This window comes from Balaenoptera acutorostrata, chromosome 12 (assembly GCF_949987535.1).
Source record: "Balaenoptera acutorostrata chromosome 12, mBalAcu1.1, whole genome shotgun sequence".
NCBI lineage: Eukaryota > Metazoa > Chordata > Mammalia > Artiodactyla > Balaenopteridae > Balaenoptera > Balaenoptera acutorostrata.
In genome coordinates, this window is record NC_080075.1 from 30206955 (window position 1) to 30233138 (window position 26184).

The 26184-nt window shown below is 38.1% G+C and overlaps 3 protein-coding genes and 1 pseudogene across 3 annotated transcripts in view; 3 read left to right on the forward strand and 1 right to left on the reverse strand.

Moving 5' to 3' along the window:
- The first annotated feature begins 573 nt into the window (after positions 1–573).
- Positions 574–2636, forward strand: LOC130709395 (eIF5-mimic protein 2-like; annotated as a pseudogene).
- Positions 2119–26184, forward strand: part of LOC103012757 (RNA/RNP complex-1-interacting phosphatase-like) — a gene marked incomplete at its 5' end in the record, with an annotated part of 50184 nt that continues 26118 nt past the window's right edge. The window contains one exon of the mRNA XM_057558688.1: positions 2119–2158. Within this exon, the coding sequence (XP_057414671.1) occupies positions 2119–2158 (40 nt within the window). The remainder of the gene's footprint in view (positions 2159–26184) is intronic.
- On the forward strand, positions 11689–12238 carry LOC130709399 (mitochondrial import inner membrane translocase subunit Tim8 A-like). Its single transcript, XM_057558375.1, has one exon. The coding sequence runs from the start codon at positions 11789–11791 to the stop codon at positions 12080–12082; it is 294 nt and encodes a 97-aa protein (XP_057414358.1). The 5' UTR covers positions 11689–11788; the 3' UTR covers positions 12083–12238.
- LOC130709396 (protein MIX23-like) lies at positions 18742–25491 on the reverse strand. Its single transcript, XM_057558368.1, has 2 exons — positions 25238–25491; positions 18742–19446 (listed from the first exon to the last, which is right to left on the reverse strand). The coding sequence occupies exons 1-2, from the start codon at positions 25380–25382 to the stop codon at positions 18950–18952; spliced, it is 642 nt and encodes a 213-aa protein (XP_057414351.1). The 5' UTR covers positions 25383–25491; the 3' UTR covers positions 18742–18949.

The following is a 26184-nucleotide window of genomic DNA, read 5'->3' on the forward strand; positions in this document are numbered from 1 at the left end:
TTTTTGTTGTTTTTAAAAAAGTATCTTAAAAAAAATCTTTTGCATTATGTATCAGAAGACATGTATCAAAAAATGCACAGAGAACTCAGTGAATTGGTAAAAAGTGAACATGTACCCAGGTTTTAAAAAAAAAATCTGCCTAGAACCCTACATTCTCTCCCCTCATTCTTTCAATCTCCCCCAGGCTGAGCATAACACCCCATTTTAAATGCAACAAATGACTTATATTTCTGAACTTTATATAAATGGAATAATACAGCACATAGCCTTTATGTCTTGCTTTCTTCTCTTACATTATATTTGTAAGATTCGTTAAGTGTTAAAACATATATTTGTCTTTTACTCAGTCTCATTTACTGGTTACTATTCAACAGTGGCAATATGCTACAATTCACTCATACTACTGGAAAAATAATGGCATAGTACATATAAAAATAATGGCCTCTGGGTAATTGCCAGTTTGGAGCTATTACGAAAACTGCTGTAAAGAATATTCATGTGGCGGAGGAGACACCACCGCAGTTGCCGCCACCTCCGGGATTTCTGGCTCTTTTCTCTTCGCCTTAAATTCGGGTGTCTTTTATGAATAATCAAAAGCAGTAAAGGCAACGCTATCAGGCCAGCGTTTTAAAACCAGAAAAAGAGATGCAAAAGAGAGGTTTGACTCTACTCAGTTTTAAGACTGCATTATTCAAGGCTTAACTGAAACTGGTACTGATTTGGAAGCAGTAGCAAAGTTTCTTGATGCTTCTGGAGCAAAACTTGATTACAGCCGATATGCAGAAACACTCTTTGACATTCTGGTGGCCGGTGGAATGCTGGCCCCAGGCGGTACACTGGCAGATGACATGATGCGTACAGATGTCTGTGTGTTCGCAGCACAAGAAGACCTCGAGACCATGTAAGCATTTGCTCAGGTTTTTAACAAGTTAATCAGGTGCTACAAATACCTGGAGAAAGGTTTTGAAGATGAGGTTAAAAAGCTGCTGCTGTTCTTAAAGGGTTTTTCAGAGTCGGAGAGGAACAACCTGGCTATGTTGACCGGTGTCCTTCTGGCTACTGGAACACTTAATGCATCCACTCTTAATAGCCTTTATAATGAGAATTTGGTTAAAGGGGTTTCAGCAGCTTTGGTTGTAAAGCTCTTTAAATCATGGATAAATGAAAAAGATATCAATGCAGTAGCTCCAAGTCTTTGGAAAGTGAGCATGGATAACAGACTGATGGAACTTTTTCCTGCCAATAAACAAAGCATTGAACACTTCACAAAGTATTTTACCGAGGCAGGCTTGAAAGAGCTTTCAGAGTATGTTTGGAATCAGCAAACCACAGGAGCTCGTAAGGAACTCCAGAAAGAACTTCAAGAACAGATGTCTCGTGGTGATCCATTTAAGGATAAAATTTTGTATGTCAAGGAGGAGATGAAAAAAAAACAACATCCCAGAACCAGTTGTCATCGGAATAGTATGGTCCAGTGTAATGAGCACCGTGGAATGGAACAAAAAAGAGGAGCTTGTAGCAGAGCAAGCCATCAAGCGCTTGAAGCAATACAGCCCTCTCCTTGCTGCCTTTACAACTCAAGGTCAGTCTGAGCTGACTCCGTTACTGAAGATTCAGGAGTATTGCTATGACGACATTCGTTTCATGAAAGCCTTCCAGAAAATAGTGCTGCTCTTTTATAAAGCTGAAGTTCTGAGTGAAGAACCCATTCTGAAATGGTATAAAGATGCACATGCTGCCAAGGGGAAAAGTGTTATCCTTGAGCAAATGAAAAAGTTTGGAGAGTGGCTCAAAAATGCTGAAGAAGAATCTGAGTCTGAAGCTGAAGAGGGTGACTGAATTTGAAACTACACCCTCAGTAAAGCAAACAGGAGTTGTAGATAAAATGTCATGTCTCATGTGTCCTGGTTCTTACATCTTCCTACCTCCCTATATCAAGCATGATATAAGGGCTTTCATGGCAAAGTTTATTTTAACTGTTCCTATGGTTACTGGAAATGTTGGATTTAGTTTCTAAAGCCATGTTTTAGAACTAGTCTATCTGGGAGAATCCTTCTTTGTCTCTTCCAGCTTCTAGTGACCCCTAGTGCTCCCTGGCTTTGGACAGCATAACTCCAATCTCTGCTCCTGTCTTCACATGGCCTCCTCTCCTCTTTTTGTAAGTACACTAATCATTGGATTTAAGGCCCACCCTACATCCAGGATGATATAACCTAGAGATCTTTAACTAATGACATCTGCAAAGACCCTATTTCCAAATAACATCACATTCTGAAGTTTCCTGGGGACAGGAATTTTGGGGCAATTACTACTTAACCCATAAAACAGATTTTTGTTTCGTTTTGTTATTCCATGTTTTTATTGTTGAGTCCTAATTTAGCTACACTGTAGTCAAAGAAGCTGTTCTTTTTGAACATCAGTTCTTCAAAACCAACAGCTTCATCAATTTTTCTAAGTGTTCCGTGTGTTCTTTAAAAAATGAAAAGTTCTCTGTAGTAAGTCAAACTTTTAAAGTCCATTTTTAAATCTTGTCTACTTTAATTTTCTTTCCTGGTCTCTCAGTTTCTGATAGGTATGTATTGTTGGGTTTACCTATATTTTCCTGTCATTTTTCCTGCATACAAGTTTGAGTAAAAGAAAATAAACTCAAATTTTATCTTATTGGTATATTTGAGCCTTTTGTTCTTACAAGGTAAACTCATAATATATATTAATATTTTTTGGTCTGGAATTTTATTTTGTCAATATTAACATTGCCCATTAGCTTTATTTTAGTTGGTATTTGCCAAATATATCATTTTCCATCTCTTCCATGTTTTGGGAGGTAAGGGAAAATAAACTATAAGCTAATCAAAATAACATGTACAAATGGTTTTGAAAGTCAAATAGTTCCAGTAAACTTATAACAGAAATCAACAGTTTTCAAACACCACCAGTTTATTTAGCCATTTCTTCTAGTATCACTCTCCTTGTTTCCAAATAACATGCTTTATATTGCTGTATCCTTTTTAGTTCCAGAAATTATTTTTTGATTTCCTTCTAGGATCATATGGATTTACCTTTTATAGAACTTTCCTGTCACACCCATATTCCCTCAATCTATCTTCTGAAAAGTTTTAGTCCTATATTAATGTTCATTGTTTATATATTATGTAAATAGTAGTCACGATGATGAAATCAATATTCAGTGATTGTGTTTTGTTTGTATTATTCACAGTTAAACCAACTAGTATACTGTAATCACATTTGTTTTCTTTTACAAAGTTTTGCTTTTACTGAGGAGTTAATAATTGCCTATTTCTGCATTTGCTATGTTTCTATATACCAATCCCTACATCATCCTCATAAATGTAAATAGAATTGAAAATCTCTTCTAAATACAGTCAACTACATAAGGTATTCTATCAACTTGACCTTTTTCTTGCAGTCCTCAATCTGATCTTGTTCTAGAGCTTCTGTACCAACACTGCAATGGCAATTCCTTTCCCCTCTCTCTTATGTTGTCCCCATTTCCTCCATCCCATGTTTTCCTTTAACAAATATTAAATCTACTCCTTCGTTTTATTTAGTGAAATAATTTTCCCTCAGAATTTCAAGGCATTACTCCTTTGGTTTCTAGTTCCATGTATTATTTTTGAAAAGCTTAACGTCAGTCTAATTTGCATTTCTTTATATGGTACCTGTTTTCTTTCTGGAAGCTTTCAGAATCTCTTTCCTTGCCAGTGTTTCGAAATTTCAAGGTCATGTGCCTTGGTGTGGATTTTATGTACATGACAGTTCCTATTAACATGGAAATTCATATCCTTCAGTTTTGGAATTTATTCCTATACTAGTCCTTTGAGTCCTTTTTTTCTATCTTCTCTATTATCTCTATGGAACACCTGTTTTTTGATGTTGACCCTTTGGGGCCAATCTTGAATTTTTTTTCTTTTCCCTTCTTTTTATGTTCTGTTTCCTAACAGATTTTCTCAGTTTTATATTCCAATCCTTCTACTGAGATTTTTACTTCTGATATATTTACTGGGCTCACTTAGCTATTATACAAAAGTCACTATTCAATTTTCCCCAGCAGGTATCTTCCCCCTATTCTCCTTAATCCTTTAAAGTGAGAGGCTCTGAGGCTGGGCTTCTCCAACGGTGAAATAGGAGGACTTTTCCTTAGGATGCAGTCTGGAAATAGACCAACAATAATAGTAGCAGTAGACCCCCATAACAAGTGGGAGGTTAGAAGGGTCCCTCAGTTAACAAAGCCCAACTTTATTTCACACACATCATCCTTACCAAATGCAAACTAGAGGTGAGTTATATTTGGTAAGTTCATTGTGCAGACTTCTGACGGAGTTCCCTTAGCGTATCACTTTGTTCCCTGCCAATGTTTCCGTATCCACCTTCTTCTCAATTGTCTGACAGTGGGATCACAGGGTTATCTATATGTACCGAATTGCCACTAGTATATAGCTAGTATATGAGAGTTTTCATTTATGAACTCCATTTTGCAAAAATATTTGCCTTTCTATTTACTTGGCAGCCTCCATGTTAACTGGCAGATGTGCTTCTTTTATCATCTTATTTCAAAAGACTTCAAAATGCTTTTCAGTGCAACAAAAAGTTATCTGGAAGAATAAATGTGTGCACTTTAGCAAGCAGCCTTTCATTCGGTTTCCTCATAAAAGCATTAACAACATCACATGAAGTCATTAACACTATGCCAAAACTGGAACATAGAGCCAGCCTATGTTTGAATACTGCCCCGGGATCAGTAGGTCCTATTTGCCTAATAGCTATGCGCAGGAATAAAAAAACTGTAAATGCAACAAAGCAACACATGCAAGTATACATGTAGAATTTTCAGTGGCTCCGGGAATTTTCATTTAATAAATACTACTGTGCATCAATTAAAGAAGCACAATGTCAGGGATGCAAAGGAAAAAAAATCATGCAGATTCCTAAAGATTAAAAGCTTTTATAAAACAGCAGGGCCTATATCTAGGGGCAAGGATGAAAACTCAAATACCCACAGTCACCAGACTGACAAGGTAGATGTATGAAGTGGATTGAGTCTGAGACTCGTGGGGACTGAAGCAAACAGGAGAATGTATGTCCTCTCTGCAGAGGACAACCATGCCTCAGGGTCAACGATAACTGCCATGGAGGAATACAAGTTGAGTGCAACTACATATTCTGACTTCTCAAGGGAAGCCCAAAATCTTATTTTTAGATGTTGGCAGCAAAAGTTTTAAAAAGTTAAACACCATGTGAACCATACACTTTCCTGCAGAATCCAGCCTATGAGATATTAGTTTGTACCATCTGACAGATAAATTCACAAGGCATTTTAATCCAGATTTTCTATGAATTTTAGTCGTTAAAACATACTTAAATGGATATTATTTCATTTCAAAAGTTGCAATATATTTCCCATAGTGAAAATAAAGTCTACAGTTTTCAAAAATCTAAAGCATTTAAAAAGATTTTTTATTTTCCTTCTTGTACATATCCAATAAAACAGCTAGGAGAAAAGTTTGCATTAACAAAGCAGAAAAAAAAAGAAAGCCTGGACAACACTCTCATTTAAGATGAACAGGAAAAAAAAAAGGCCACAGAATACACAAAGCCAATCCAGTCACCTGCATTATCTTTCTGAAAGGGTTTTTTTCCCCATTGACAAGGATGCCTTAGTTACCACCCTCTTACTGTAGATCCCCTCTTTATGTTTAATGTTAACAGTGTCTGCCAGCTCATCATCCCTTGTGCCTAGCACCTGAGCCGGGAAGTCTGGAGCAATGGCATCATTGGATCCTACAGAAAAATGGAAAAGTAGTACAGTTAACACAAGTACAGATTGAAGAGAGACAAAAATTGTACCTCTTAAACCACTTCTATAAAAAAGGCACTACCATGGGAGTGTTACAGGGTAATCAGAAGGAGACATGAGTCAAACTGAAGCTGTCAGAAATGTACAATATTGCAACAATATACTGGAGAAGCAAATGACATAAGAGGAGACATATAAATTAGAAGGGAGACAATTTCTGGCTCAGGAACGTTTTCAGAGGAGGAGAAAATAGTTTGTACCTTGGAAAGTAAGTAGGCTTTTTGAAATATGGGGAGGAAGAAACAAAGGCATTTTAGGTAGAGGTTACAGCGTTAGCAAAGACCAGGAAGCAGGAAAACAGATTAAGCAAAAAAATCCGATACTTTTGCGGTCAGACTGTATTATGGACTACATTAAAGAGAGTGGTGGGAGATATTAAAAAGGAATTGTTTGGGACAAAATTCAGCAGGGCATGGAATCCCAAGCTACAGGGGTAAAGAGTGTAAATTTTACTGTACATGAAATGCAACATCATTCAGGATTTTTTAATAAAGGGAACTGCAATCAGTTACATTGTAGGAAGCTTAATCTGACAATAATACAAAAGACAAAACATTGTAAGGAAAATTTTATGTGATAAAGTAATACAAGATTTGAAAGTAACTTTATTTTCTTTAAAATATATTTCAATATTCTGAAATCCACTAATATAGGAACTGATAAGAGAAGTTTATCCATGTCACATATAAAAGGCAAAAGAACATCTCTGGACGTACAGGAGTTTATAGTAACTATAGAATTATCTTCTACAACAATGCTTTTCTTTCTTAACTGATACTCCATACTTCATGCATTTTCTAAGCACCTAAAAAGTGTATGGCAATAAAAGCTGGGTAAGTATCAGTTCATTTGTACAGTATAAGTATAAATAAGTCATGAGTTCTATTTCAGGACAGATTGCAAAGATCCTATTAAGCCTTCTGGGTCATATGTACACTGAGCTTTTCTTTGCTTCCGTGGCATCACGTTCTTTTATTTGCTCCCTACCTCTTTGGTAAATCCTTAGTGTCCTTTCTTCTACCAAATCTCTCAATGCTGGAGTTCCTCAAGGTTTCAGAACTGGGTTCTCTTCTCTTCCTGGATGAACTCATTGATCATCAATGTATGGAACACTATATGTGGATGACCAACAAATAGATATCTCTAGCTGGAACCTGTTTTCTGAGCTTCAGATTCTAGCATTCAGGACACAGCTAGCCTCTAAAGCATTTGGAGGAAAAATTAGAAAACGATGTCCCTTCCTCATAAAAAAAATTTTGTTTTATATATTATGATACAACACAAACAACTATACGTGAGGGTCTCTTCACCACCTCCCTTTATCCTCCAAGAGAGGTGATTATGTCAGGTTCAGAGTTAGGCAAGGAAGAATAATTAAGTTCCTGAGAGCAGTGCATGGATGTACAAGAGAATCAACCTCCTTGGAGCTGAGAGGCAGTTGAAAGAGAGTGTAGCCACACATATGTGTCTATGCCATTGAATGTATGTGTACTTATTTTCCTGCATCTGTGCACAGCTGCAGAACGTGTGCAGATTTACGTTTCGGGCAGGAAGAGAGTTAACGTTATTGCTCCAGAACGCTAACAGGAGATTTGGAATCTTCACACCTGGGTGTTTTCATAAAAAGTGGCATATGTTTATGACATGAACAGAGCCACCTTCTAGACAGTGCCCTTGCATAAAACTTAACTGTAAACTGACTTTGTTTACATTCAACTGCAGCTTTAACATCTCCACATGGATGTGGAACAGAAATCTCATTTTTAACATGTCCAAAGCAGATATTTTGACCATCTTCTCCAAATCTGCTTCTTCCTCAGGTTTCTCCATCTCAGTAAATGGCACCTTTATTTACCCAGTTGCTTATTCTAGAAAACTAGACATTGTTTTTTTGTCACCTCCTTCTCCCTCACTCTCCATATTCTATTACCAAGTCCAGGAAGAACTATTTCCTAAAAGTAAGTTGATGTGTCCACTTCTCTCCATCTCTGTCATCATCACTCTAATCCTAGGTGCTACCATCTCTGACACTAATTACTGCAACAGCCTTCAGCTAACTGGTATCCTCACTTCCACTTCTTGACCCTCCCTTCCTTCACCTGGGCTCCCTGCCTTTCCATCCACAAGCTATTCTCCATATAGCAGCCTGAAAAAAATGTACAAATGTAAATCAAACCACAGCTGCCTACTAGAAGAAAGTTCAAGTGCCTTAATATGGCTTACACAACCCTGGATGATCTTGAACCTATCTATCTTTAACCACATCTAGCCACAGCTCTGCTCTACCCACACTGCCTTCTTCTCACTTGGCAAATGCATCCAACTTTCCTGTTTCTGGAGCTCCTCCCATTCTGTTCCCTTCCGCCAGCACACTCTCACTCCCCACTCTCTGCCTGCCTAACTTACCTATATCCTCTAGATCTCAGCTCAGAAGTTTCTTCTTTGGAAAGGCCTTCATGGGCTCCTAAAGCTAAACTGGATCCTTTTACTCTCTTAAAACTCTTCTTTATTTTCCTAACTCGTCATTTGTAATTATGTGCTTATTTGTATCTATTTGTTAATATGTGTCTCCCCACTTGAGCATGATCATAGGGGGCATGTTTATTTTATTTTGCACAGCCGTATAACTGTAGCACCTAGCATAGTATCTGCCAGAAACACGGTAAGAACTTTAATACTTTTTTCGTTGAAGAAAAAATGCACATACGCTGAAAGTTTCTGTGACCTTAAAAAAAAAATAACCAGGTCATTGCAGAAAGTTCAGAAAAGTAAGCAGAAAACAAACCAAAAAACTCGAGCATACTGTGGTTATAGATCCTTCTAAATGAATATATAGTGGGATCAAAATGTATATAGTTTCAATATCTTTTTTTCCCACCCAAATAGAGATATATTTTGTTTAAATGGAATTTAAAGTCAGCATAAAAAGTGAAAAAACATGCAGGGTCAAAATCATCCTTGAAGGTTGAAATTGATATTCTGCCTGCTCAATAAATCCATCAGAGTCCACTTTTTCCCCCTGGCTTGTAACAGATCACTGTGCCTGCATCTAAGCACCTGATGAAGCACCTGACTTGTGTTTAGAGACCACATTGTACTTAAAACACTTAAACTCTAGAATCATACTCAGGGAAGCAAGTTAAAAGATGCTTAAACTATAAAAGTCAAATGAGGACACTGAACTTCGAGAACTGAGGTTTCCCACCTCTCATTTCAAACTCTCTCATGCTAATATGCTGATAAGAGTGTGGAGGGTACAACACACTTGTACTCTTAAGGTTCATTCTCCTCTTCTCTTTTTGTTAAATACATGTAATTGAACTTGTTTAAATGCATGTATGACACAATGCCAACGTACGCCAAAATTACTTATCATAGTTAAAGACATTTCATCGTAATCTATTCATCTGACTTATTTATGCTATCTTAAAGTTTCTTGTTTCCTGTTTGTTTGTTTGTGGTTTTTTTTTTTGGCTGCGTTGGGTCTTCGTTGCTATGTGTGGGCTTTCTCTAGTTGCGGCAAGCCGCGGCTACTCTTCCTTGTGGTGCGCGGGCTTCTCATTGCAGTGGCTTCTCTTGTTGCGGAGCATGGGCTCTAGGCTCGCGGGCTTCAGTAGTCGTGGCATGCGGGCTCAGTAGTTGTGGTGCATGGCCTTAGCTGCTCCACGGCATGTGGGATCTTCCTGGACCAGGGCTTGAACCCGTGTCCCCTGCGACGGCAGGCAGATTCTTAACCACTGCGCCACCACGGAAGCCCCTCTTGTTTCCTGTTCTTGTTCTATGTTACTTTGCTTATTTTATATACTCAACAATAATTTGGAAGACAGATATCTAGTTTTAAAATTCTTTTCGAGTTTTAGTTTTTGGTAGCTTTTTTTCCATTGTGGTAAAATATACATAAAATCTACCATTTCAAACATTTTTAAGTATACAAGTTAAGGCATTAAGTATATTCACATTGTTGGGCAACCATCACACCATCCATCTCCAGAATTAACTCATTTTCCCAAATGGAAACTCTGTACCTATTAAACAATAACTCCCTTTTCCTCCTCCTCCAACCCTTTTGTGACTGGCTTGTATTACTTAGCACAATGCCTTCAAAGTCCATCCACAGTGTAGCATGTGTCAGAAATTCACTCCTTTTTAAGGCTGAATAATATTCTATTGTATGTATGTATCACATTGTATTGATCCATTCATCAGGTGGTAGACATCTGGATTGTTCTCACCCTTTGGCTATTGTTAATAATGCTGCTATGAACCTGGGTGTTCAAAATCTGTTCAAATCCCTGCTTTCGATTCTTTTGGGTATAGACTTAGAAGAAGAATTGCTAGATCATATAGTAATTCTATGTTTCATTTTTTGAGGAACCACTACACTGTTTTCCACGGTGGCTATACCGTTTTACATTCCCATCAGCAATACACAAGAGTTCCAATTTCACCATATCCCTGCCAACCCTTGCTCTTTTTTATTTCATAAAAGCCATCTTAATGGGTATGAAGTGGTATCTCTTTGTAGTTTTTATTTACATTTCCTTCATGACTAATGATGTAAAACATCTTTTCACGTTCTTTTTGGCCATCTGTATCTTTCCTGGAGAAATGTCTCTTCAGATTCTGTACTCATTTAAAAACTAGATTGCTTTTTGCTGTTGTTGAACTGTAAGAGTTCTTCATATATTATGGATAGTCATCTCTCATCAGATATATGAATTGCAAATGTTTTTCCCAATTCTGTGTGCAACCTTTTTACTATGTTGATGGTGTTCTTTTTTTTGGTGCACACAAGTTTTAAATTTTAATCAAGTCAAATTTATTTTTTATGAAAACTTCTTTAACCTATCTGATCACCAAGTCATGAATAAAATGACACCTCTTTAGTCAAAAAGACAAAAAACACAATGGTTTTTTCTTTTCATGCCTTTCATTCCAAAATTAACTTTTGGCATTTTTTTTCCCACCTTGTAACTAAATTTGCTATTTAGATGAGTGTTGTGTCAAACTGACTTCAAAGTTCACCACTGATCACTTTCAGCATTGCTTCATTTCTCTGTAATGAATTCTTCATTTTGATTCATCTCTTCAGCTGGGTGAGTCTTCAAGTGAATTTTTCAAGAAGGTACAGAGGTTGAATATACTTTCTAGCTGCTGTGTACTTGTGAAAATGTCTTTTCATTGTCATAGTGCTTAATGAAAATGCACTGGGTCCATAAATCCTTGAAGTATATAATTTTCCCAATAAATACAGATTTGGTTCCATTATTTTTACATTTAGTATTTTAAATAAGCCTGATATCAGACTAAATTTTCTTCTCTTAACTTTTTTTTTTAATTGTATATTTATGGGATTTTCTTCTATTTATTTTAACTCAAAAATCTTTTTCTGATATGTGTCTCAGTCTCTGATTTTTCCCTGGATTTTTATGGCAACTTTCAATCTGCATACAGTGTTCCCCTTTTCAGGAGGAGGATGTTTTATTCAATTAAGTGTTTGAATATTACTTTCTTCCTCAGCTACAGATATAATTCTTGGTTTGGTTTACTTAGCTATGTTTCTTATGTCTCTCATCATCTTTCACAGCATTTTCATTTTCTTCTTCTTTTTCCTCTGTAATTTTGCAGACTCTCAGATTTGTCCTCATCACTAATTTAACTTCCTTCATGTTAATTCCACCCTTTCTTGCCTGCAAAATGTATTTTAAATCTGTTACCAAATCTTTACAGTTTTAGGCAGTCTTTTCCTTCATATGTTCATTCCTGCCCACCCCCCCGCCCCCCCACACACACACTTTTTTTTCTAAATTGAGACAAAACATGAAATTCACCAATTAAGGGTTCCGCCGCGGAGACACGTGAAGGTCGGTGAGTTGGTGCGGAGTTTGTCTCGGCACGCGTGGCCGCGCTGGGATGGCGTCCTCCTCGTCTTCCTCCGCAGCGGGTTTGGGCTCGGTCGACCCGCAGCTGCAGCATTTCATCGAGGTAGAGACTCAGAAGCAGCGCTTCCAGCAGCTGGTGCACCAGATGACGGAACTTTGTTGGGAAAAGTGCATGGACAAGCCTGGGCCAAAGTTGGACAGTCGGGCTGAGGCCTGTTTTGTGAACTGCGTTGAGCGCTTCATTGATACAAGCCAATTCATCTTGAATCGACTGGAACAGACCCAGAAATCCAAGCCAGTCTTCTCAGAAAGCCTTTCTGACTGACCTGAGTATTACCTCTCTGGAAAAGGAAGGTAGTTCAAGAAATGAAGAGCAGTTGATGGGATGGTTGAAGAAAAGGCTGTGGGGGGATCGGCTCCCACCTTTGTCACTCTTGGGACATCCTGTCATCTGAGAATGAACAAAGACCAATTTTTGTGTGTGGGGGTGGTTTGAGAGTCAAATGTGTTTGGGGTTGTGTTTTTTAATGCTAATCTTGAGAAAACAATTGACAGATGAATGGAAAACTCTACTAGGTGTATGTTGCTGTATGTGGGACGATGCTTTCCTCATAGTCCCATTAACTGCTTCCTATAATTTTAATAGTGGAACTGCTCTATAATTTGATATGTGGGACCACATAGGTAATAATCTGTTATTTGTGTGGCTTCCTTTCAGATTTCTGGAGAGATCGATATACATCTTTGTGTCTCTCAGAAAGGGCAGCAGTGGGGGAAAGAGTAATTTGGTACTTGACTGTAGGCCTCCTTATCTAGTGTTTGATTATCAGTGCTGGAGAAAAAATGTATGGAGTATTCATACAGGACATTTCACCTTTCTAGATTATCTCCCTCCCTTATACTGTGATTCACTTAAATATCTATATATAAAGTACAGTCTTGAGCTACAGGTAGCCTGAGAGTCCAGAGGCCTTTAGTTAAAGGAATCTAGCCAGCGAACATAATTCTCATACTAAACTGCCACAAGGAAGAAGTTAACTTACCCTGTATGTCAGGGTCCAAAAAAATTTAAAGATGTGCCTAAATGAAAAAATAAGTTATAAAGATTTAGGCCAGTCAAAAACTAACAGCAGTTTCAGGTAGAGGTGCATGCCTAATGTAAACCAGCATAGTTTCCATTTACTGCGTTCTTTTCATCACTGAAATAAAAACTTCTACAAGATTCAAAAAAAAAAAATTCACCGATTAAAGTAAGTGTACAATTCACTAGTTCTTAGTATTTTCACAACCAATATTGCTATCTAATTCCAGAACATTTTTGTCACGCCCCCACGAAGAAATCTTGTATATGTTAGCTGTTACTCCCTATTTTCCCCTCCCCAACATCCCCTGGCATCCGCTTATCTACTTTCTGTCTATATGGATTTGCTCATCCTGGACATTTCATATACATGGAATTATACAATATATGACCTTTTGCTATTGGCTTGAAATATTTCTCCCTTTAATAGTGTCAGTTTTTCGGACTTCCCTGGTGGTACAGTGGTTAAGAATCTGCCTGCCAATGCAGGGGACACGGGCTCGAGCCCTGCTCTGGGAAGATCCCACATGCCGCGGAGCAACTAAGGCCGTGCGCCAAAACTACTGAGCCTGCGCTCTAGAGCCCAAGAGCCACAACTACTGAAGCCCATGCACTTAGAGCCCGTGCTCCTCAACAAGAGAAGCCACCGCAACGAGAAGCCCGCGCACCACAACAAAGAGTAGCCCCTGCTCGCCACAGCTAGAGAAAACCCGCGCACGGCAACGAAGACCCAACACAGCCAAAAATAAAAATACAAATAAATAAATAAATAAATAAATTTATTTATTTCAAAAAATAGTGTCAGGTTTTTTTCATTTTAATTCTGTTAGTTTTTCTTTATGTATTTGGGACTTGCTTATACGGCATTTGTCTTTTAAGTCATATAGGAGAAAAACTGAATTACAAACAAAAATACATTTATACTGTCTTTTGTATTTACTTATGTAGTTACCTTTAGTACTTTTTTCATGTGGATTTAAGTTACTGTCTGGTGTTCACCATTCCATCTTGAAAAAAATCTCTTTAGTATTTTCTGTGGGTCAGTTTGCTAGCAGTGGAGTCTTTCAACTGTTGTTTATCTGAGAATGTCTTCATCTCTCCTTCATTTCTGAAGGGTAGTTTTGCTAGGTACAGAATACTTGGTAGGCAGGTTTTTTTCCTCAGCTCTTTGCATATGTCATTGCAATGCCTTCTGGCCTCTATGGTTTCTGATGAAAAATCAGCAATTAGTCTTATTGAAGATTCTTTGTACATGATAACTCCGCTCTTGCTGCTTTAACACTGTCTTTGTCATTTGATGGTTTATGATGTATGTAGATGTGGCTCTCTTTGACTGTATCATGCTTGGACTTCCTTGAGCTTTTGGGATGTGCAGATGAACAGCAGTCATCAAATTTGTGAAATTTTAGGCCATTATTTCTCCAAATACTTCTTCAGTCTCTTTTTCTGTCTCTTCATCTGGAACTCCCATTATGTGTCTAATAGGATGCTTGAAGGTGTCCCATAGGACTCTGAGATTCTGTTAATTTCTCTTCATTCTTTTTTCTTTCTGTTTCTCACACTGGATAATCTCAATTGGCCTATCTTCAAGTTCACTGACTCATACTTCTGCCTGTTCAAATCTGATACTGAGCTTTCTCCAGTCAATTTTTTATTTTAGTTATTGTACTTTTCAACTACAGATCTTCTATTTGGTTCTTTTTTGTAATTTCTCTTTATTGATATTCTCTATTTGGTAAGACACTGTTCTTATACTTCCTTAGACATGGTTTCATTTAGTTCTTTGAACATATTTTAAATAGCTATTTTAACATCTTCATTTAGTAAGTCCAATGTCTGAGATTCCTCACAGACAGTTTCTAAACTTTTGTATGGTCCTTTTTTTTTTTTTTTTTACTTTGAATTTCCATATCTTGTAACTTTTTGTTGAAAACTGGACATCTTAAAAAATATAATGTGACAACCCTGGAAATCAGAGTCTACTACCTCCCTAGGGTTTCCTGCTGTTGCTTTACGCTGTTTTTTTTTTAAGTAACTTTTCTGAACAAATTCTGTAACGTCTACTGAAGCTGCCACTCAACTAGCTTAGTGGTCAGCTAATGCCTAGATGGAGATATCCTTAAACATCTAGAAACAATAAATCTCCCAGTCTTTGCCGAGGGACTACGTGCACATAGCCATCAACGCTGAGGGCAGGGAGTTATCAGTTCTGCCTTAGCCTTCCCTTTCTTCTTGCCCAGAGTCTCAAGGGCAGCCAAAGGTAAAGGGTAGGCCCCTCTCAGATCTTTCCTGAGCATGCACTCAGGCCTGTGCACACTTGTGGTCTTCTAGAGTCCTAGGAATATATCAATGCTTTTCAAAATATCTATGGACATCTCACCCTCAGTGTTTCCATTAAAGCTTTTCGTTAGTCTATTGTTTGTCTCAAGTGTTATCCACTGCCTCATGCATTGTGACATTAAAACAGTTGCTTGGGGACTTCCCTGGTGGTCTAGGGGGTAAGACTCCGAGCTCCCAATGCAGGGGCCCCGGGATCGATCCCTGGTCAGGGAACTAGGTCCTGCAACTAAGGAGTCCGCATGCCGCAACGAAGATCCTGAGTGGTGCAACTAAGACCCGGCGCAGCCAAAATAAATAAATTAAATAAATAAATATTTAAGAAACTAAAATAAAACACTTGCCTGTAAGTGTTTTTTGACAAACACCTCACACATAGACACAGAGGCTCATACGCACTGGATAGCTCTGAGTAAGGTCAAATAAAGATAAGCCTTTTGAGTGGAGTCTTCCAGAGAGCCATCAGACAGGTCAAATACTGACAATTCTTTGGGAATGAAATTGTGAAAGAGGTCCAGCTCTGTTCTGCTCCCTCCAGTCCTGGGAATGCAGGCTGATATTTTTCGAGGTTATCAATCACTGAGCTGAGTGTGGCAATGAGAATAGGGCAAGGTAAAATGCCACAAGCTTACTATTCTTATCAAGGTTCAGCCATTTTTCTTGAATAAATGCTTACTACAAAAGCTACAAGCCTTTGGTTAATTTCCAGAGTTTTGGAAAAGTTTTCCATAAAGTTTTGCCAAAATTCTGTTGCTTCTATCACAGGACAAAATGTTGGAGGTCTTTACTCCACCATTTTTTTCTGCTATTAACTCCTCACTTTGTTTTAAAAATCCCAGCCAGTTCTCTCCCCATGGCTTTTTGCTCCTATTGACAGTACTAGTACATAAAGTATTTAAATGTCTTTAAATGAATATCAAAATAACATCTATATTATATATTGGTATGAGGTATAAAATGGCTTACAAAAAAAATGACATAGTACCTATCTTCACAGAACTTACTGTCAGATATAAATGAAATCCTGTTACTCCTTCAGAGTGTTACTTGACCTAATGAGTAAATCTCTAACATCTATCATACCTATCTTCACAGAACTTACTGTCAGATATAAATGAAATCCTGTTACTACTTAAGAGTGTTACTTGACCTAATGAGTAAATCTCTAACATCTATCTCTTTCTTTGCGAGGTTACCTTTGCCTTGTTTTTTTGTTTTTCTTTTGTTTTTAATTTATTTATTTTTATTTTTGCCTGTGTAGGGTCTTCGGTGCTGTGCACGGGCTTTCTCTAGTTGCAGCGAGCGGGGGCTACTCTTCGTTGCAGTGCGCGGACTTCCCATTGCAGTGGCTTCTCTTGTTGCAGAGCACAGGCTCTAGGCGTGCGGGCTTCAGTAGTCGTGGCTCGCAGGCTCTAAAGCGCAGGCTCAGTAGTTGTGGCGCACAGGCTTAGTTGCTCTGTGGCATGTGGGATCTTCCCGGACCAGGGCTGGAACCCGTGTCCTCTGCATTGGCAGGCGGATTCTTAACCACTGTGCCACCAGGGAAGTCCCTTTGTTTTTGTTTTTCAAAGAATTTTATGAGTGCAATTGTTGACTCATTCTCAACTGAGGAGAAATTATTTGGTCCAAATATCTGCAATGGTTTATGACTTGCCCTTGGCCCCAAACTCTAGTTGGCTCTTTCTAGTATCTATAGAATCACAGCACACTAATAGACACTATCTATCAGAACAATTCCTAGGCTTTCAGCTAGATCAGCTCTACTGGTCTAAGAAACTATTATTTTCTACTGTCAACTCCCTCACTCTCAGAATAGATGCAGAACATGATAAATGACAACCTCAAGTACATATAGCCAACAGATCTCTTCTTGTCTAATTGATGCATTCAGTACTTTATTTATACAGACAGTATTTCTCAGGATACAGTGTACCATCCCTGAGTCATTTCCTCTTCCCACTACTGTCCAATTTTTCTCAAAGTTAATGTCTCCAAAAGGAAGAGTTAGGACGTAAATGAATAGAAGTACACAGGAGGCCTCAAAAAATACTGGAACACCTGATTACACTTCTATTGGTACGTTCTGTCTTCTGAACTAGGGGGCTGAAAGTGAGACTGAGATAAAAGATTTTCCTACCTACAGTCACTTAAGTAAGCTTGTTTTATGTCTCGTAGCCACTAAGTGAGTTTTTAAAATCATAGCCATGCAGGTAGTGAAAATTTCTTCCAGTTCCTGGTTATAGGCTTCATAATCAATCCTAACATATGAGCATTTTGTGGTTCTTTTTTTCAGTGGCATCACAGTGGGAAATCAGGAGCAATTATATCAGGGGCTTTAGCTCAGTTTCCATTAGATACTAGTTGGGTCCTCTTAAAATTAACAGAAAATCTGCGTAAGACCAGGGACAACTACTTTCTTTTTAATTTCTACACCTATAAAGATGTCTATCGACAAATCATGAACAATTTATATCTAAACTGAACCAAGTCAACTCCTGTGGACCAATCAATATGTTATCCCAACAATCAAAACCCCGCACCATACCAACTCCGTATCCTTATAATTTTCCACAGAAAATATTTATTCAGTTCCTCCACAGGATGCTATTCATTTTCTAAATCTGCAGTTCTATTGTGGTGATCTCACAGGGATGTTGTGGGATACTTTAAAACTCTAGAGAAACAGTGATATGTAATATCTGGTGTACAGGACAAAAACTAATAGCTAAAGATAGTTTAAAGTTTCAACATTAGATACTGCTACATTCCTTTCAATGCTGCTGTCTGTATCTCTGCAGAGTTGGATTTTTGACAGTTTCTGTAACAAAAGCAATAAATGAGGGTGGTTGTGTCCAATCTCATCTCAAGGCTTGAGAAACTGTGCCCTAATAGCCACACATATCTTGTTAGCAAGTAATTATGCATATTTCCGAACAAAGTAAAATGTTTTCTTTCAAACACAAAACCAAAAATACTTTTGCTTATTAAGCTGTAAGATCAAAACGGTAAGTATTTTTATACCCTAATAACATAATAGCTTAGTATCTGAAAAAATACTTCATGTATTTATATGCTGCTGATGATTTATATCCCCACGATGATGAGAAAAGAAATCACCCAAACACTAAGGTGACTGTGAACAGAGAAAACTTGGAAACCTTTGTCCTAGATGGAGTCCACTAACCCAAACAAGTAACTGTTCATACAATTTTCTTCAAATATTTATCAAATGTTTGAGTGTACACAATACATCTGACCAAATAACTCACCTATCTGAACCAGAGACTGTGTCATGAAAATCTCCATGTTTCACTTAAAGATGAAATAGCACTGAGCTTTCATATGTCATCCAGAATTAAACAGCCAATCCACAAATAAAATTTCAAAAAATAAAATTTTGAATAATTTCTGCATAATACCTGAGTGTGAGCTCTCAATGGTGGTGTCTGACTTGGAATCCAGAGATGAAGGAATTTGTCTTAATTGGGGAACATAGTACATCTTTTTTTTTTTTTTTTTTTTTCAGAAAATTATTTTAATAGTTACAAAATATCTTTTTTTTTTTTTTTTACAGAATCAGTATAAAATAGCAGTTGATTTCTCCATAATTATCAGAATTATTTATACTTGAGGTCTTGGGTAAGTGGGGCTGAAATCAACAAAAGGTCTTGGACTGTTGGCTCAGAAATCTTCCTGGGAAGCCCACCATGTTGATGTCTCTCATGCTTAACTCCTATGAGATGACCCGGTCCTTTTTTAAAAAAAAGTATCTTTTTATTCATTCTTTGGAGGCTTGAAGTGAATTCGGCAGCGTTCATTAAACACCTTCCAGCTCCTGTCATTTACCACTTCTTCAACATTCAGTTCTGACTGCATCCATTTCAACTTTGTCTGTTCTTTTCTAAGTTGCTTTAATAACGTTAAATTGTCCAAATTCTTTTCTCTCTCCTCTCGGAGCTGTTTTACTACTGATGAGGTCTGAGCTATACAGTTTTTTATGACTCGGTCCCTACTGGCATGAGCCGCCATCAAAGACTCATAAAGTTGTTTACAGGTTTGGCTGGCATCAATTTTCCCTGCAAAGGAAGCTGTTGGAACCGTAGTGTTTAATTCATGTACTATTCTGTCATCAATCGTCCTCATCACCTTGAGTAATTCCTGGAACTCGGCGAACTCCTCACAGCTCACACCGCCACTGGGCGCCGCCATATTGGGCCCATAGTACATCTTTGTACTACCAGAAGGCTTATATGGCAACAGTAAAGGCTGGCCTAAGGACATAAAGATCAGGATACTTAATAAGAAAACATTGATTAATTAACTGAACAAATATTAAGTACCTTTAATGTGCCAAGCAGTGGTCAAGATTCTTGGAATGTATCAGTAAACTAGCACTCTAGAAGAGGGAGATAGACAGTAAACAATTAGCGTACTGAATAAGTAAATCATCTAGTATTTTTATAAATTATTAGTGACATAAAAAATTAGAAAATCCTGGGACTTCCCTGGTGGTGCAGTGGGTTAAGAATCTGCCTGCCAATGCAGGGGACAGGGCTTCGATACCTGGTCTGGGAAGATCTCACATGCTGTGGAGCAACTAAGCCTGTGCACCACAACTACTGAGCCTGCGTGCCACAAGTACCAAAGCCCGCCTGCCCTAGAGCCCGAGCGCCACAACTACTGAGCCCATGTGCCGCAACTACTGAAGCCCACGTGCTCTAGGGCCCTTGTGCTGCGAGTACTGAGCCCTCGTGCTGCAACTCCTGAAACCTGTGCGCCTAGAGCCCGCGCTCTGCAACAGGAGAAGCCACCACAATAAGAAACCCATGCACCACAACGAAGAGTAGCCCCTACTCACCACAGCTAGGGAAAGCCCGTATGCAGCAACAAAGACCCAAAACAGCCACTCCCCCCCAAAAAATTAGAAAATGCTGAGGAAGATTAGAAGTATTTGGGAAATTGCAGCAGGATGCAGTTTAAATAGAGTGGTAAGGGTAGGATTCATTGAGAAGACGATTTCTTAGCAATCTAGTCCATAGTTAGATGGCTCTAACTAAGAAACACTTTATCTTATATTGAACCCAAACCTGGTCGTTGTTAACCCCTACTACTGATCTTTGAAGGTTCTCCCTCCAGAGTCATAGAAAGTAAATCTAATTCTCTTCTATGTGGCAGATTTTCAAAATAAGTTTTCCATTATAAAAGTATAAATTCTCAATATTAAAAAAATACACAGAAATAAAAAAGACAAAGTCTTACCACTCAAAGATAACTATTATTAATATTTTAATGTATTTCTACAGGTCTTTCCTCTGTATTTCTTATTTGTTTACATAGTTGTATATAGTATGTATAATGTGGAATTCAGTTTTTCTACTTTACATTGATAATAAAATATTCATTTTATTTCCTATCTTCACATTTTTTATCATTCTACTACACATTAAGTGTATTTAACCCTTCTCATAATGTTAAAAATTTAGGCTGGATTAAATTTTCAATAATAAAGAATTCTGTAATAAAGACTTCTTGTTTATAGCATACCCATTCTCCCCTGCTGCCCCATTTCACATAAGTTTTCTGATTTCAGAGTGAAAAATTATGTCATTTATAAAGTTTCTTTTTTTAAAATACTAACTGCTAAAATTCTTTCTAAAATGTCTGTGACATGGTAGTAATTTGATTATTATAGAAGATGAAATCTTTTTCTTCTTCTTCTTTTTTTGCTTCATTGGGTCTTCATTGCTGCACACGGGCTTTCTCTAGTTGCGGTGTGGGGGGCTACTCTTCGTTGTGGTGCGCGAGCTTCTCACTCTTCTCACTGCAGTGGCTTCTCTTGCTGTGGAGCACAGGCTCTAGGCACGCAGGCTTCAGTAGTTGTGGAGCATGGGCTCAGTAGTTGTGGCTTGCGGGCTCTAGAGCACAGGCTCAGTAGTTGTGGAGCACGGGCTTAGTTGCTCTGTGGCATGTGGGATCTTCCCGGACCAGGGCTCGAACCCGTGTCCCCTGCACTGGCAGGTGGATTCTTAACCACTGCGCCACCAGGGAAGTCCCTGAAATCTTTTTCTATACACTTGTTTTTCTTTCATGATGTGGTAGAAACTCTCTCTCTGTAACAGCATTTTGATATTTAGCTGGGTACATACTGCTCATCTGTACACTGTATTTCCCAATCTCCCTTGCAGACATGTATGGACATATGACTAAGTCTGGGCCCATAGGTCAAGGCTGAGAATAATGTCTGCAACTTCCAGGCATCCCATTAAAACACTCCACTGGCTGCTGCTAAAATTTATCCTCCCCATCACTCTTCTTTTCCAGTATTTTCTTATTATTCTTCCTGAAAAAATTTAAGATCAATTAAACAAGTTCAAAAGAACAATTCCATTAGAATTTTGAGTAGAATTACATTAGAGTTTAAATTCATTTGGGAATAAATGACATCTTTAAATATTCAATTTTCCCATTCAGAAATATCCCATCCCTCCTTTTAGTCTACTGTCCTTTTCTATGCCTACACAAAGGATTAGTACTGCCATCACATGAGTCCTATAAAATTCTTGTTTAGGTTACTCCTCAGTATTCATGGGGTTGTACTGCTCATTCAAATAGAATTTGGTAGATAGCTACCACTTCTCCTGATTAAACACAACAGCTTCTTCAGTTTATCCTTATGGACCATGGTCTTCTCTTGCATCCTGTAATCACCTCTAGATGGACTCCTAGTTGCCCATGTCTAGTTTATAAAAATCAAAATACTCTAGACAGAGTCTGATAGTCCCAGAGTCGAATGAGATCTCCTTCATTCTGGACGCAATAACAACTTTTATATTACTTAGAATTGTGTTACCATCCTTGACCACTCCATCATTCTGATGATTTGACATGGAATCCATATTACTAGTACCCTGCTTCCAACCAAGGAATTGACTTCATAGGGAAGGAAATGAGACAAAAGGCTGACGCCTAAAGGGAGTCACTGTTCTCCTCACAAGCCTGATCACCCACAGCTATGGTAAACTCAAAAACAAAAGAGCGAGTGAACAATTTACTGATAACTGTCATGGCACAAGCTGGGAGGCATCACTTTCTGAGGCTGGAATGCTAGCTTGCCGAATACGGCATGTGCTCAGAACCACATATGGCACTTGCCTATCCCACAGGCAGAATGCATGTATTTAGGAACAAAGGCAGAAGCCTTTAAAATCTTTTGCTTTCTCTCTCTGTGACTCTGCTTTGTTTGATGGAAGATCTTAGAAATAAGGGAGGGGCACTTCTACCGGGAGACAGGAGCCATCTAGTCATTTTACATTCTTTATGTCACTGAAACAATGCAGGGAATAGGATGCCATAGTGTTGACTAAAACTACAATTGACCTTAACTATCAGGGAGAAATAAGGTTACCTTAAAAGAAGAAAGTCAGTAGGAGTATGGCTTACACCTAGGGGACCACGTTACCAAGCCTGGTCATAGAAATTAACCAAAAAATGACCTTAAACCTATGCAGGGCTAGCAAAGCCTTAGACTACTTAGGAATACTTGTACCAACCTATCAGGCAAAACCCCAGCCAATGAGAACCTGGCTGAATTCAAGGAGAATGAAGAAATGTATAGAGGCTGGAAGAATTTAAATAACAGGAAAAATAGGCTGTAGCCTCTACTTCTCTTTGGACGTTGCTGTAGTCATTATTGTTAGAATATTGACTTAGTAGTTTTCTTCCTCCACCAGTGTATATAAAGCTTGGTGGTGATGGTTAAATTTACCATTTAGTTCAAAGTTTGCAGAAAATGGACAACAACAATTGGGCAGAATGACAATGGACCCAGAGCAAGAATGGCTACCATGTGGAGATGGAGAATTCAGAGGCAAGATAAGTGGCTTTTTGAAATTCTCAACAACTTTATGTTTGGATGCAGAAGTCTTAAAGTTACTTTGGACTGCCTATCTCTGGGGGAAGAAGTGACTATTCAGCAAATAATGGTTGTTCCTGGGAGAGACAGAAAGGACTGCAGAAGGGTAAAGAAGAAAGTCCAACCATAAAATTTATTTCTTCAAAAAACTTGCAGATGGAACTAAATATAAACATATAGCATATTACTCTTAATTTGTTAATTCAGAGCAGTGGACACATAGTCATAAATTCAACATGCTCTTCTGTATACTTTTAAAATATTTTTAAAATTTTACTTCTGAATCCACAGAGTTAAAAATATTTTATTATTAAACCAAATAATATTTCTCTTTTAAAGGAGTCCTTTCTACCAAGTACCTGTATGTAAAGGTAAGACCATGAACTGTGGGCTCTATATAGACTGATCCATTTGATGTCAGAAGAGGTAAAAAATACACTTCCACAGTTGGATTTCCTCTCCTGTGCTCTGCCACCAACATGAAAACAGCATAGCCCAGAGTAGCCTGGGTTTCAGTACAAGGCATGTGGAACAGACCCAAACGGTTTTTGCATCCTGATGCCAAACTCCAACTGACTCATAAGACCATGAGTGAGGCAAGCAAATGTCTGTTGTTATAAAGCACTGAGATTTTCGAGGTTCTTATACAGTATCACGGTGGCAATAGGTAACTGACACATTAAAGGCATTCTGTGTGATATTGATTAGACTATACATTTGGGGGGCATAATTTTATTTCACAATAAAAATGTATAAGAGATATAACCATCTCGGGCTGCCCTGATAGCGCAGTGGTTAAGAATCCGCCTGCCAATGCAGGGGACACGGGTGCCAGCCCTGGTCCGGGAAGATCCCACATGCCGCGGAGCAACTAAGCCCGTGTGCCACAACTACTGAGCCTGTGCTCTAGAGCCCGCCAGCCACAACTACTGAGCGCATGCACCACAACTACCGAAGCCCACGTGCCTAGAGCCCGTGCTCCACCACAAGAGAAGCCACCGCAATGAGAAGCCTGTGCACCGCAATGAAGAGTAGCCCCTGCTCGCCGCAAGTAGAGAAAGGCTGCACGCAGTGATGAAGACCCAACACAGCCAAAAATAAAATAAATAAAAGTAAAAAAAAGAAAAAGAAAAGAAATATAACCATTTCAACATATAAATGTATTTATTCAAATTAAATTCAGTGCAATTTAAATGTGGAACTAAGCAATTTTCTTTATACGTTTAGGCATATTCCATTTATACCTACAGACAGATAAACTTTTTGCACAAGTAGGAAAACTTAAAATATATTTTGAATAGATTTGTACAAACTGTTGAATACTTTAAAATTAGTAATTGAAAGTTCCTACCCTCATTTGGAGGTAGAATGGGAACTTAACTTTCGAGTTACTGGTCTGAAAAAGAAAATAACTTGCTATAATTTTGAATGTTATATAGTATAAGCACTATAAAAATATCACTGTCATGATAGCATAGGAACACTCTAAATGTAGACCTTATGGTAGAAATTGCTAGCTGTTCACCAAAACTCATTTCTTCTTCATCCTGGAAAGCACAGCTAAACTATTCCTAGTCAGTGGAAAGTGATGTGGGCCACACCTAGGCCTAGCCCATAAAAGCCTCCCAACATGTGCTCCTCCATGCTTTTCATCCCTGCCAGTTGACTATGATGATGAATCCAAGGTTCCATGTTTTAAAGAAAGCAGAGTCACAGTCAACCTGGGTCCCTGCTCAACGTTTCTTGAGCAAGAAATAGACTGGTATTGTGTTTGCTATCTGTTCACTGTATCATGCAAAACAATAGTAAAAGAAACAATGCCAAATAATTATCTACCTCCCTAAAATTGAACCTCTATAGTTTTTATGTTTTCATGAACTACTTGCATTCTTATGACAAGTATCATGAGTTGAAAATACGTCAGCCACAAGTAGCATGAGTTTCACATAGGTTGTTAACTTCACTAGAAATTGAAGTAAAAACATAATAAATTATATTCTCTTCATAGCTATGTAAATAAAAGATGTTTTAATCATGTACAACCTAATGCTTTAAATTAAAATTAGGTTTTCTAACTAGAAAGACCCAATCAAGAAATTTCTTAGTTAATGACCCACAAAAGTTGGTAATGTGACCTAAAATTCTCTTACCATCTGTGCCATGAAGAACAGTAATCTGTTGGACTGAAGATGATGAAGCAAACTTGACAGGAACTTTGCCCGACTTCTGTGTACTGAGCTCTGGAATATCATGTCCACGATCTTCAGCATTAACAAAAATCTCAGATGAAAACATGGTTTTTCCTGGACTCTCTGTTGTTATCTGAGTGACTGCATCAGATGATAATTTTCCAGAGATGGGAGAAAACGGGGTCTTAATCTCCTTTGGTGATCTGAACAAAAAAGAGAAAGCACACAGCAGGTCATATCCTTGGCTTCTCGAATACTGTAATTTCTTTCCAAATGTGGCTTCAATATTTTTTGGAGACACATCCAACTCAAATGGTTAAGTTATTTCTGCAGTACCCTTTGCTTTTTTACATACTTATTACAGGGTGATCATGCATGAGTTAACTTTTACTTATTTTAAAATCTACTTTTATTTTGGATTTAGAATGCTATTATATAAGGAAAGGGTACTTTTCAGTTGAAGTGGAAAGATATCCATTACAAAATAATTACTGGAAGTCCACTATAAATTAGGGGACTATGCTAAACGCATAGAGTGTACAAAAATAAAAAAGAAACAGAGCCTTTCCTCAAAAAGTTTATATGTCAGTGGGGGAACCAGAGGTTTTGAAGGTTGTAATTATGTATATAGATTATAAAGAATCCATATTAAAACATAATGGAGTAAATAAATGAGTGTATAAATAAATAAATAATAGGAGAGAGGGAGAAGACAAATCTTGTCAACAGAAGAATTCCATATGTAGGTAACCTCCCCCCCGCCACCCCCCACCCCCGGCATCCATCTCCTCCCCAAGGAGGTGGAGGTGAAGCTTAATCTTCCCCTTAAGTCCAGTCCTGGGCTGGCCTTAATGATTGAATTCCAAAGAGAGTATAAAATGGGAGAAAAAGTAACTTTACAGTGGAGA

Coding starts and splice junctions, on each gene's coding strand:
- LOC130709396 (XM_057558368.1), bottom strand. CDS start 25,382: ATGTTTTCATCTGAGATTTTTGTTAATGCTGAAGATCGTGGACATGAT. Junction 19,447..25,237: donor TGTTCTTCATGGCACAGATG/GTAAGAGAATTT, acceptor TTATGTCCTTAG/GCCAGCCTTTACTGTTGCCA.
- LOC130709399 (XM_057558375.1), top strand. CDS start 11,789: ATGGCGTCCTCCTCGTCTTCCTCCGCAGCGGGTTTGGGCTCGGTCGAC.